At 49.0% G+C, this 13,718-nt stretch overlaps 1 protein-coding gene across 2 annotated transcripts in view; it reads left to right on the forward strand.

The window, feature by feature from the left end:
• The window catches only part of TRABD2B (TraB domain containing 2B), a 408,394-nt gene that overhangs the window by 277,730 nt on the left and 116,946 nt on the right, over nt 1-13,718 (forward strand). For both annotated transcript variants that reach the window (XM_073643517.1, XM_073643518.1), the window contains one exon: nt 13,370-13,460. In XM_073643517.1, the coding sequence (XP_073499618.1) occupies nt 13,370-13,460 (91 nt within the window). The remainder of the gene's footprint in view (nt 1-13,369; nt 13,461-13,718) is intronic.

Raw genomic sequence — 13,718 nt, forward strand, 5'->3', positions numbered from 1 at the left:
GAAGTTTTGATCAGTGAAGTCTGGGTCCTGAAACCCCCCTTATGTCTGAAAGGAAGGAGCCAAAGAAATCAGCTAAGAGCTATTTAAGGGGAAGCAGAGGTCTTCCTTGAAAGCCCTTGTGGGATGCCGCATTAATGGAGGAAAACTACCTTCCGCTGGCCAGACGACATCAAGAGGAACCAATTTGTACTGGAAGATTTGCAGGGGGAGTGACTTAATGTGCTGGACCTGATCAGGTGACCCGGATGAGAGACTTCCTTGATATAAAAGCCCTGTGCACCAAATCACAGGCAGATTTGGCCCCAGAGAAGAGAGTGGAGCAGACGCACCCCAGGAGTGTCGCCGAAGCCAGCATGACAGGCCTCAGTGGGAAGTCTACACCACCAAGGTGCTGGTCACTGCCTGGCAAGGCCCATATTCTGCTCAGGAGGTCTCCGATTTCCATCTGCGCTTGCCAGGACCAGGATCCATGCCCTATGCCGCTTAAGCTTCAGAGACCAGATGTCGCCTGTCAAGGGCCGAGACATATTCCATTCTATCCCAAGCCCAAGAGACTTCCGCCGGCAGTCAAGCCGAGAAGATCGGCGAGGAGGCTGCAACAGGAGAGGCACACCTGTGATTGCGGAGGGACAGCGCACGTGAGCATGGCCGGCACTTCGAGCTATCACCTACAGTACTAGGGTCGGCTGGGATTAGGACTACTGGTTGGTGCGTGGGAGGCTCGATGGGCTTTGATTGACTACGTCAGAGAGAGACCTGCGGCCTAGCGGGAAAACCCGGTGACCCCCGCTAGGGCCAGAGCTGCAGAGAGAACTTACATGGTGACTCCCACGAATGGGCGCACCACCTTTGTTAAGGGAACATTAACGTTATCTAGTGAGAGATCTTATTTGATATTCCAAGCTTATTGTTATTTGTTTCATTGTTGATTTGCTTTGTTATTATCATTAATTGTTCAGAGTTACTTTAAATCACTGTAAAATTACCACTGCATTTAAATAAGAACTATATGGATCACCGACTGTCGTTGCCTTGTGTTATTGACTCGCCCCCTGGGCCGTGGGGCACTCGGATCCGGGCAATAGAGAGCGATGGGAGTAGTAGTGGCAACCCGGTTCCGTGGCTCAGGGTGGTCAGGCCAGTGGTAGTCCGTTATATTGATTATGTCCGACTACGCCACCCGTGGATTGCGGTTATTAGGAACCGCCGCTGCTTGCAGACCGCTGGGGCTGATGAGGTGTGCAGCTAGGGTAGTGTGACTCCCCACGGGAAGAGTGCGGCCCCAGGGCAGTATAGTGAATGGTGGGAGTGATGGTAGTGAGAGTCCCAGTGATGATAGTGCTGGAGGAGCAAGGAGCACACAGACAACAGGTTGCAGTCCAGGGTCTTTACTGAAACAGGCAAACTGACCCATAAACAGTCCCAGCTAGGAGGGGACCTGGATGTCTGAGAGCAACGGGGAAATTGGCCCTGGTCAGGGTGAGGGTGTAGGCCTACCGTGCTTTCTGCGCTCCTTCTGACTATCTCCTCCTGATAGGATAACAGCCCACGTTTCCGAGCTTTCCGTGCTTTCTCGCCTGTATGGCCTGCGACGTGGGTTCCTTTCTGCTCCCAGCCTTGTATGGCTTTACTGGTCCCTTCGGTTGTGGCAGAGCCTCCAGGCTTCTTAGGCCAAGGAATGTACAGTCCCTTGCGGACTGGTTCTCTGCTGGGGGATGTGGAATCCTTCCAGCCTCAGACACCAAAGTCTGGTAAAATGAAGTCTTTTCTCTGCCAAGACAGGCTCTCTTCGCCTCTTGTCTCTGGCTGGTGGCTCTCTCCTACTGCCACACTTCCTCTTAGGTGCAATCAACTTTCTGTCCCTGCTCCACTCTGGGACACGTCTCAAAGCTGAGACAGGCAATCCAGTTCTCTCTAACCCTGTCCCCAGTACCAGCTTTTATAGGGGCAGCCTGCTCCCCCTACTGGCCTGAGACAGGAGGCATTGCATGCTAATGTTCCCCTAACCAGAGAACCTCCCCCTTGCTCTCAGACACAGCTTTATTACACTTGTGGCATCCAGGTAGGGTGACACATTCCCCCCTAGTGAAATTTAGTACTCCGGGACTAAACAATAAACAAAGACAATATGCATAACAATAAAACATTAATAGACAGACTGCGCACAAATTGAGTTCTTTAGGTCACAGTGTGGCCTGTGACCGGGTGTCCATATCACCAAAACAACGGGGAGCCTTAACCAGGTGGGGGTCTGTCCTACCCCAAGTCCTTCACAGTCTTAGTTCATTCCTGGGTTAGGCTCCGAACGCAGTCCATACAAGGTCCCGGTTATAAAAAGTCCATAACCTGTGAATCCTTACGGTAACTGCAAGAAACTGAAACACACTATCAATAAACATGCAGGTAACTTTGGCAAACAATTCAACATTTGGCAACAGGGTTATTTACAATTTTTAGTACACTCTATATTCTCCAGCGAGCGGGTATCTGTCCCTTTGTGCTCCTGGTTGACCTCCTTAACCCACTGTCTGGTGGTGGACCAACCTGGCTTTCCCCACTAGCGTTAGGGGTACAGCTACCAGCTGGGTGTACAGGTAGGGCAGGCAGCTGTCTGCGGGTTCTTTGGCTTACCGCAGGCATGGCAGGCTCACTGTCAGCAGAGGGTTGACTCTCCTGGGCTGCTGGTACAGGCTCTTCTGCCTCTGGAACCGCTTGCTCCTCTTCACCTTCCGGCTCTGGTGTTGGTTGTTGCTGTTCCGGTTGCAGGAAATGCAGGACAGGTACCACTATAGCATCATTTATGCGAGTCCAGGACTGAGGGAACTCTCCGAGGACGGAGCTGATCATTTCTTCCTTGTCCTCTGCGGGTTCAAGGTCACTCTGATCCTCTTCTGCACTACGGAGTTGCTCGGGGCACCTTTTGAGATGGTCTCTGGAGACGACACTAGTGGTTTCTCCTCCGTCCTTGGTGATTACGCACACCTTTGGGTTGTCGTGGTCAGACTGCAGTACGGTGTAGGGTTCCCTTTCCCACTGGTCGTCCAACTTATGTAGCCTTCTTTTTCGCTTTAGGACTTGCTCACCAGGTTCTAGGGGACTAGCAGGGGCGTGTTGATTGAAGAGTCTTTCTTGCTTCTCTCTCACCTGGGCCAGGCTCTTCTCCACACTCTCCTGTACCTTCTTGTACTGCAGTTGCCTTTCCGTATCCCAGTCCGCATCCGGGGAGGTGTCCTCAGGTATTAGGACTCCCATCTCCAGGTCTACGGGCAGCTTTCCTGGTCTCGCTCGCATCAGGTAAGCCGGGGTGCAGTTTGTAGCGTTCACTGGGATGTTGTTGTACATGTCTACCAGGTCCGGCAATTTTTCTGGCCACAGGCTGCGTTCCTCCAGGGGCAACGTCTTCAGGAGATCAATGACTATATTGTTCATCTTCTCACACATCCCGTTGGTTTGGGGGTGGTAAGGCGTTGTCCGTATTTTCTTACAGCCATAGAGGTTGCAGAAATCCTGGAAGATTTCAGCCTTGAACGCTGGACCCTGGTCTGTCAGGACCTGTTCCGGATACCCGTGTGGACGGCAGAAGTATTGCTGGAAGGCTCTGGCCACTGTTTGGGCTGTCCTTTACCGGGACCACCACTAGAAAACGGGAATAGTGGTCCACGATTGTCAGGGCATAGATGTATCCTGACCGGCTGGGAGCCAATTTGACATGGTCCAGAGCTACCAGCTCAAGAGGCTGCGTGGTGACGATGGGCCTCAAGGGTGTCTTCTGGCTGGTACGGTCCTTCCTCCTTAGGTGACAAGGGCCACAGTCTCTGCACCATTTTTCCACAGCTCCTCTCATGCCGACCCAAAAGAACCTTCCTCTTAGTAGGAACTCCAGTTTCTTCCAACCGAAGTGTCCCGCTCTGTCTTGGTAAGCTCCCAGGACCATAGCTGCATCTCGCCTTGGGACCACGACTTGCCAGGTCAGCTCGTGCGTCCGGTGGTTGACAATCCTTCTGCACAACTTGCCTTCGTAGAGGAACAGCTTGCTCTTCTCCTTCCATAGCTGCTTGGCTTCCTCTGGGGCATCTGGATCTAGGCGGGCGTCTTCCCGGGTCAGCAGATCTTTCACTAGGCGGACAGCAGGGTCACTATCTTGGGTTTCGGCCCAGCTGTGGTGAGGTAGGGGATTCATCATCACAGTTGTTAGATCCTCCTCCTTCACGCGGTGAGAGTGTTGAGCGGCTCCATACCGGTGAAACGCGGAGAGTTCTACCTCTTCCAGCTCTTCTGGGTCTTCGTCACCTTCAGGTAAGTGAGGCATTCTTGATAGGGCGTCCGCGTTGGCGTTGGTTTTGCCTGCCCGGTACTTGATCACGAAGTCATAGTTGGAGAGACGGGCCATCCACCGCTGTTCCAGGGCACCCAGTCTTGCATTGTCCAGGTGTGTCAAAGGGTTGTTGCCCGTGTACACGGTGAACTTTGCGGAGGCCAGGTAATGCTTGAAGCGTTCCGTCACGGCCCACACCACCGCCAAGAATTCTAGCTTGAAGGAGCTGTAATTCTCCGGGTTCCTTTCGGTGGGCCTCAGCTTCCGGCTGGCGTATGCGATCACCCGTTCTCTGCCCTGTTGGTTTTGGGACAGTACGGCTCCCAGTCCCACATTACTGGCATCTGTGTGGAGAATGAAAGGCTGGCCATAATCAGGGTAGGCCAGGATCTCATCCCCAGTGAGGGCCAACTTTAGCTGGCGGAAGGACTCCTCTTCCGGTTTATACCACTTGAAGGGTGGCTTTTGACTTCTGGACTTGGACTGTCCGATCAGGAGGTCCTGCATAGGAGCTGCCATCTTAGTGAACCCGGGGATGAACCTTCGGTAGTAGCCTACCAACCCGAGAAACTGTCTCACCTCTTTGATGTTCGAGGGGCTTGGCCAGCTCTTGATTGCCGTGACCTTGTCAGGGTCGGGGGCCACTCCTTCCGCGCTTACCATGTGCCCTAGGTACTGGACCTTTGGTTTCAGCAGGTGGCACTTCGATGGTTTCACCTTCAGGCCATAGCCTGCCAGGGCTTCGAACACCTCAGCCAGGTGCTTGAGATGGTCCTCGTAGGTCTTCGAATAGACGATCACGTCGTCCAGGTAAAGGAGGACCGTCTCGAAGTTTCGGTGCCCTAGACAGCATTCCATCAGCCGCTGGAAGGTCCCTGGTGCGTTGCAGAGCCCGAAAGGCATACAGTTGAATTCGCTCAGTCCCATCGGGGTGGTGAAGGCGGTCTTCTCCTTGTCAGCCTCTGCCACAGGAACCTGCCAGTACCCGCTAGTAAGGTCCAAAGTAGAAAAGAAGTTAGCAGATTTTAGTGCGGCTAAAGACTCTTCTATTCTAGGCAGCGGATATGCGTCTTTGTGAGTGATACGGTTGATTTGTCTATAGTCCACGCACATTCTCATGGTGCCGTCTTTCTTTTTGACCAGAACCAAGGGGGCTGCCCAGGGGCTACAGCTGTCTCTAATGACCCCAGCTTCTTTCATCTCCCTTAGCATACCCTTGGCGTTCTGATAATGTGCAGGGGGTACAGGTCTGTGCCTCTCTTTTATTGGTGGGTGGCTCCCTGTGGGGATGTGGTGCTCTATCCCTTTTACTCTGCCGAAGTCTAGCGGGTGCTTACTAAAGACTCTCTCGTACTCCTGTACCACCCGGTAGACTCCTTGTTTTTGGTACAGGGGAGTGGAGTCAGCACCCACATGGAGTTTCTGGCACCAGTCCTCCTTTTGTTTCTGGGAGCCATTACCCTCCGCCTGTGGAGATGGAGGCAAGGGTTCCACGGCCCTGATAGCTTGGTGTTCAACAACAAACAGTTTGGCGAGTGTAGCGTACCTGGGTAAGTATACTTCCCTCTCCCCAATGTTGAGGATGCGGACGGGCACCCTCCCATGACGGACATCAACCACCCCCCGGGCTGTCAAAATGGTGGGCCTGCTGTCTGAGTACACGGGTTCTACCATGGCTTGGTAGTCTCTACCTCTCAACCCGATTGCAGTCCGACACCAGATCATCATTTCACTTTTGGGAGGCATGGAAATGGGGAATGGATCACTGAGTCTTACGCTACCGATCTCACCACCAGACAGTTCTACCTGCTGCCGTCTCATCAGGGCTTTTATCTCCTTGTTGAGGACTCTCTGTTGGCTGGAACTAGCATTCACCGCCACCTGTTGTAGAATTACAATTACTTCTGAAAGACAATTTTCAATGATGTTAGTACCCACAGTTATTTTAGGGTGACTTTCATGACGGTCAATGTCCACAATAATCACTCCCTGTGCCGGCAGTTCAACTTTACCAATTTTAATGGTCATCTCCTTGAACCCCATCTGCGACACGGGTAAGCCATTACTGGCGATGATGCTCAAGTTACTGTCTGGATACCGTGTGATATCAGCATCAGTCCAATACTGCTTAAAAAGTACATAAGGGATTGTGGTTACTTGCGACCCAGTATCCAGCAAGGCGCTCATGGGGATACCGTCCAGCACCACGGGTAAAACCGGGCGCCCCCCAACGTACTTATCACGCCAATTATAAGGGCCTGGTGATCTTATGCCTGGGGGTCGGCCCTCTGCCCCAGGTTGGACCCGTTTAAATTACAGTACCTGGAAATGTGTCCGGGCTGGTTGCATCGACGGCAAATGGGCTGTCCATCCTCTGCGTAGCGGTCTGTGGGCTTCCCTCGGAACGACGGGATCCTCCTCTGTCGACGCCACGGGACATCCTCCGGACTTGAAGCCAGCTTGATGGGTCTCGACGGGTCCACTTGCAACGCCTGGACGGTCCTGGTCAACGCCGCGACACTCCTGGTCAGCTCCTGGACTTGGTGGTGCAGGCCTTTCGACGGGGCTTGGTTCAGGGCCTGTGCATCAGCCTCCACGGAGTCCATAGAGGAGGGCGCCGCCTCCTGGTGGTAGGTGATAGCAGGGCGCTGGGGGTTTATAGCGCCACTGGTTGCAGATTCACGGAGCACCCTTATGGCCCTGTCCTTAAATTGGGCAAAGGTCAGGTCGGGGTTCTGGAAGAACATGAGGCGCAGCTGGGCCCTGTGGGCGCTGGACAGCAGACCCTCTATGAATTGCTCTGTTAGCAGCTTATCGGTTTCCTGCACACTGCCAGGGTCAGTTTGTTGAATAGCCCTCAAGGCTTCCTGCAGATTTAGGGCATAGTCTCTGATGCTGTCCTGTGCCCGCTGCTTACATCCATAGAACCTCATTTTAATTTCAGCGGAGGTACGTGTATCAAAGGTACCCCGCAGCCGGGCCAGAATACCCTTCACAGTCCCTTTCTCCTCAATGGGCCATAATTTTACCTCCCTTTGGGCTGCGCCAGTTAACTGCCCTGTCAATATGCTGACCTTCTGTTCCTCTGTCAGGGGGTAAACTTGGAACAAACTATACAGTCTTTCCTTGAAGTCAGTTAGGGCATGGGGCTCCCCTGAGTATTTGGGCAGCCAGGCCGCTCCAGGGATGTAGGGCAAGGAAAAGGGCATCACCGCTGCTGCAGCTGCGTTGGTGGTAGTGGGCGCCTCTGTGTCCGACATCTTCCTCCCCCCCTAGTGAAGTGCGGCCTACCTTCCGACGATCCTCTTCTGTAGGCCGCGGCTCCGCTGCTGCTCTGGACGAGGACCTGGCGTCGCACTCCGATGACGTCAGCGTCGCTCTCTCTCCCTTCCAGGACCTTGCGCAGCGTCGGTGCGTGGGGCGGAGCTTCGGATCTCGCGCGGTTTTGACATCCACGCCCCTCTTCTTCCCGCGCGGCGTCCTGAAGATGGCGTCCGATGGCGGGAAGACGGCAGAAGACGGCGGGAAACGGTCCAAGATGGCGTCTGATGGCGGGAATCGGCTCCGGATGGCGGGAAACGACTCCACAGGTAAGTTACAAAAGTCTTTTTCAGGCACGCAGTACCCGGTGGTTGCGGGCACGAAATCCTGCCGACTACGCCAAAGCTGACTCGCCCCCTGGGCCGTGGGGCACTCGGATCCGGGCAATAGGGAGCGATGGGAGTAGTAGTGGCAACCCGGTTCCGTGGCTCAGGGTGGTCAGGCCAGTGGTAGTCCGTTATATTGATTATGTCCGACTACGCCACCCGTGGATTGCGGTTATTAGGAACCGCCGCTGCTTGCAGACCGCTGGGGCTGATGAGGTGTGCAGCTAGGGTAGTGTGACTCCCCACGGGAAGAGTGCGGCCCCAGGGCAGTATAGTGAATGGTGGGAGTGATGGTAGTGAGAGTCCCAGTGATGATAGTGCTGGAGTAGCAAGGAGCACACAGACAACAGGTTGCAGTCCAGGGTCTTTACTGAAACAGGCAAACTGACCCATAAACAGTCCCAGCTAGGAGGGGACCTGGATGTCTGAGAGCAACGGGGAAATTGGCCCTGGTCAGGGTGAGGGTGTAGGCCTACCGTGCTTTCTGCGCTCCTTCTGACTATCTCCTCCTGATAGGATAACAGCCCACATTTCCGAGCTTTCCATGCTTTCTCGCCTGTATGGCCTGCGACGTGGGTTCCTTTCTGCTCCCAGCCTTGTACGGCTTTACTGGTCCCTTCGGTTGTGGCAGAGCCTCCAGGCTTCTTAGGCCAAGGAATGTACAGTCCCTTGCGGACTGGTTCTCTGCTGGGGGATGTGGAATCCTTCCAGCCTCAGACACCAAAGTCTGGTAAAATGAAGTCTTTTCTCTGCCAAGACAGGCTCTCTTCGCCTCTTGTCTCTGGCTGGTGGCTCTCTCCTACTGCCACACTTCCTCTTAGGTGCAATCAACTTTCTGTCCCTGCTCCACTCTGGGACAAGTCTCAAAGCTGAGACAGGCAATCCAGTTCTCTCTAACCCTGTCCCCAGTACCAGCTTTTATAGGGGCAGCCTGCTCCCCCTACTGGCCTGAGACAGGAGGCATTGCATGCTAATGTTCCCCTGACCAGAGAACCTCCCCCTTGCTCTCAGACACAGCTTTATTACACTTGTGGCATCCAGGTAGGGTGACACATTATCTGTGCGTTGCATCCAGATACCTGTATTGCAGATATCCTCCACAGAGACTGAAGAAGGACTCATAGAAATTCTACAAACCAGTCTACCAAGGAGAGCAGTTCTTGTGAGCACTTCTGCCTCTTTATTTCATTGGTCAACACAGAATCCAGACCCCCACGAACCAAAACTTCTGACATGTCAAATAAAGTTTTTTAATTAATAGTTACTCTTTAAATGCTAAAAATATGGTAGCCTGTAGCCACCAGCAAGCGGAGATTATGGAGGCACTGCATACTGAACTGAATAATAAAATAGTACGTAGCACGTTCCTTGCCTCCGCTAGAGGGGAGCTGCCGGCAGTCAAAGTTTCATTATAAATTTCAAACTGATTTTTTATTTCATGGTGTATTTTATTATGTATATTCCCCTTTGAGGCTCCAAAATGTGTATCTTGTAAAGTATAGCACACATGCGGGTATCATATTTGTGTCCAGGCCAATAGGTTTACATACTTGTACAGGTTTATGCCGTAAACAGTCCTCTATGCAGAGACGAGACTTTGATCACATCGTATTTGATTCTAATGACCTAATATGAAACAGATTGCTCCAGAAATATTAAGGGATTTTTCAAATTCTGAACTTGAGTTTATGGTTTAAAAAGACCTCATATAACACCATCTACTTACTGATCAAGGAGAGGCATTGCACCACAGGACTTTGATGATAAGTCTCAAATCTTAAAAACCAAATGGGATCTATGTAAGTGGAGGAAAGAAAGTCGCACATCTGGTCAAATAACTACAAAAATGTCATCTACAAGTGCAATGCATGAGATTTAGATGAAGTCCCATCAGCACGGAATTATAGATGCCCTCAAAGGCCACCAAAGTGATTTTCCAAGTGTAAAAATGGGGGATGCCATTTTCAATAATTGGGGGATGTAATTTTCAAGAAACATTGTCATTCATCACTCTTTTTCATGTACTGACTTTTATTCATGGACTGTCTCAAGTATTTCCTTTAATCCCCATTTTATCCCTAAAAAGAGTACAAACCAACATTTTCCCAACAGATATGTGATAACTAGAAGTGAGCAAATTGATCTGCAGGGCTCAGGTCCAGCAGCCACATCTGTAGTCTGTGGTCGCTGGACGGGATCCCTACGAACCTCCTCCAACCTTGTGGCATTCCTAGCACATCTTCTGATTAACGTACTGCCACAACATCATGTGTCGTTCACACCTACAAAGCACTGGGGATTCTGACAGATATGGAGGCGGTTCGCAAGGCATATGGCAGCCATGAACTAGTGATGTAGCCACTGGGCCAGGGTCCTGCAAATCAATTTGATCATCTCTTGCAATGACTTGTAGATTGGAGGGGATTCATTTGCTGGAATTACCACAACTAAGAGATCTATGCTCTAAAATGGGCCATCGGCCCTGTACTTGGCATCTCTGGCAATACCATAGAGAATGAATGGAGTAGTGGCACACATACTGGCATGGGCCGGACTTAAAGGGTTTATCCAAGACTATTTTTTTTCTACTACGGGCATAAAAACTAACAGGCAGGTAGATGCTACCTACCTGCCTGTTGTGCCCTGCACCGATGTCTGCCGACACACAGCTATCACACACCGCTCCGGCAAGCGATTCAGTGGCTTTTGCTAACATCACGTCGACAGAGCAGCGACTATTTTCCGCTCTGCTCTGTTGACGTGGCGTGATGTGGCATGGCTGTCAAGCTGATTGACAGCTGGCTCACCACTTTCTAACTGCAGGCAGTCGGCTGTCAATCAGCATGATTTCAGCAGTCACGCCCTGTCGACAAAGCAGCCCAGAAGAAGAAGAGCTGCTCTGTTGATGTGGAGCAGCTGAATCGCCAGCATGAAGGGGCAATGACCGATCTTTACTAGCACTGTGTAGAACAGGCAGGTAGTTAGCAATTACCTGCCTGTTAATTTTTAAGCCCATGATAAAAAAAAAAAATTCCTGGATAAACTCTTTAATACTTTTTGCTAAAAATGAGGACCACTCAAAGTGTATGTAATTTTAATTTCTTTATTTTAGACCATTCCCTCTCATAAAACCAGTTTTAAAAATATCACAGAGAAACTTTTTAAGAACCAGACAATTTTCTTTTTTTTTTTCATTATTGCTTTTTTTTGTTTGTTTTATAGAGACTGAATGACATTTTGCTTTTGTGGTGAGACGCAGAGCATGAAATATGGATATTTGGATCTTTAAAAAGAAAGTATTTTCTTTTAAAGATCCAAATATTCATATTTCATGTTCTATATATTTTATTAAATACAATATATGGTTTTAGTTATTTTCTTTAACTATTTATATGCTTTTGGTGCACTTTTTCTTAACTTTATATTTCTTTATAAACATTATTTTTTACATTTTTGTCCCATATATTGGCTTATACTATATATTCCAAACAGTTTGAGGAACTTTCAGAAAGTAGATCCATTACCTCTCAACACTTTACATTATCAGTTTTGTGCGTGAGAAAATGAAAAGGGACTTCAGGGTGACCTGGTATTCTTTCGTTGGCACGCGATTGTTAAGAGGCTGCCAAGCCTCCCTCTGATAATACATGTAACACTTTTATGGAGCTGTTTCTTTTCAACAGGGGCTCTTTTCAGAAAAGCCATAGTTTTTTTTGGTGCTTGATAATACTGTTCCTCTTGTGACAATATTGTGAAATTTGGCTCTAAACATTGTTGGATAGATGAAGACACGCTGCAAAGCCAGGAGGACAGGAGAAAATGACCCAAGAACATTAGTGAACGTTAAAAAGAAACTTTTCTTTCTACATTGCAAAATTGTAACTTCTAACCTAAAAATTAAGGTTAATAGTGAACCCAAGTGTCCCTATAATGGAGAATACGCAATATAAAATTAGAGGAGGAACCTGATGACCACAAACTCCAGGATGGCCTCATGTGAAATCCAAACTGAACATGTAGTGAAACTTAGCAAGAAATTAACAAAACAGCTGTATAGCGAGAAGTTAGCTGCTTAAAAATGTCCTTTTATTTTAGCTTAGCTTAACCAAAAAGCTTGGCTAAAATACAATCGAGAAGACCCATAAGTGGAAAAGAAGCCAATTGGTAACCGCAGTGGTCACGCTGTGTACTACTGGTGTTATGACTCAAGCCTATGGGATGATGCCGGTAAGGTATGGCTCATGACCGTTGTGCAGCGATCATGTGCCCTGCTAATTGTAATTGATGGGCCAGCAGACCACCGGAGCGTCTGTGCTGAATCAGCATCCAGTTGAGAATATGATTCATTGAATTTGCTGCAGTAAATGATGTTTTACTTAGAAACTAGATAACCTTTTTATCATCGACACCTTTAGATCTAGGAGTTGGTGTTGAGATGATCCATCACTGCTGCACTTCACTATGTAGTAACATGGACGTTGGAGGATTAGCATGGTGTCTACAGACAAGAACAATAATTAGAGGACATGATAAATAAGAGACTCTGCAGCATTTGCCATAGGGTTCTGCATGGTAAATGCTCGTAGGCAGGGAAATTAAAGTGCAGACTTAGAGGTCTCTCTGTGATTTAAGATCTTGGGAAAGCCTACTGTCGATTATGTCACTCGGCAAAATGAAATAATCATTATTTATGGATGCAATGGTTGATGTTTCATGAGTGAGGCTGGTTTCACACCTGGTTTTGAAAGGGTTACTAGTTGTGTTTATGAGGGTCCGTGTATATGACTGCACATTAGTGAAACTCTTCCAACCCCGGGGTATGCATGCGTGTGTGTGCTAGTGTGTGTCTATGTGTGCGCCACAGCTGTTCCTCTCACATTCGCAGCACATTCCCAAGGCTAGAGACACATTGACCCCGTCATTGCCTGAGTTTTCACCATCTGTCACTATAAATTAGAATAATAGTTTTGCGCCTTTTATGTTTTATTACATGGAGGACAATAAGGAGAACATACTAAGAGTCTTGAGCAATGAGAAAGCCGCTCAACAACTCCGAATTAATAATAATTATGAACTATTGTTATTAAAGGGAACTTGTCACAAGTTTTTGCAAAATATAGATAAAAACCAAAACATTTAACTATTTTTGTACCACAGGTCACTAACTCCTTCTGCAAATGCTAAAAAATACCTTTCATAAGTCTCCCGATGCCATGTGTAATGAGCACAGTCCGGTCCATTGACCTCGTTGGTCTGATGGTCCTCTATCGGTAGAGTCACCAACTTCCTGCCTTGATTGATGTGGATAAAAAAATTGGACTGTCAAAACTAGAAAAATTACTTATATTAACTAAACTTATTGAGTTCCATACACTGAATGTTATAATCATTTTTGTTTTGTTTCTAGGTCACTTCCTGGGAAACAATACTGTCATTGATGTCCTGAAAGAAGGAGGGTATGAGGTTGAACACACGCCTGCAGGACAAAGCTTTATACAGTAAGATCATTCTGGATTTTGCAACTTATAATTCATTTTATTGTTGAAATTGTGGATTTTATAGCTGTGGCTTTTTTTTATATGAAACATCTCCATTCAGGATTAAAATACCATCGTAATATACTCCAGTGGCTAACTAGCTGAAAGAGCCCTATAAAAGAGCCACACTAGAAGCAGTGGGATGAAACTGAATGGGAGGAGACACAGATTAGATATTAGAAAAAACTTTTTGACAGTTAGGGTGATCAATGAGTGGAA

Source organism: Phyllobates terribilis, unplaced genomic scaffold, assembly GCF_046119375.1.
Source record: "Phyllobates terribilis strain yellow unplaced genomic scaffold, ASM4611937v1 Scaffold_8__6_contigs__length_399053987, whole genome shotgun sequence".
In the NCBI taxonomy this organism is placed as follows: Eukaryota; Metazoa; Chordata; class Amphibia; order Anura; family Dendrobatidae; genus Phyllobates; species Phyllobates terribilis.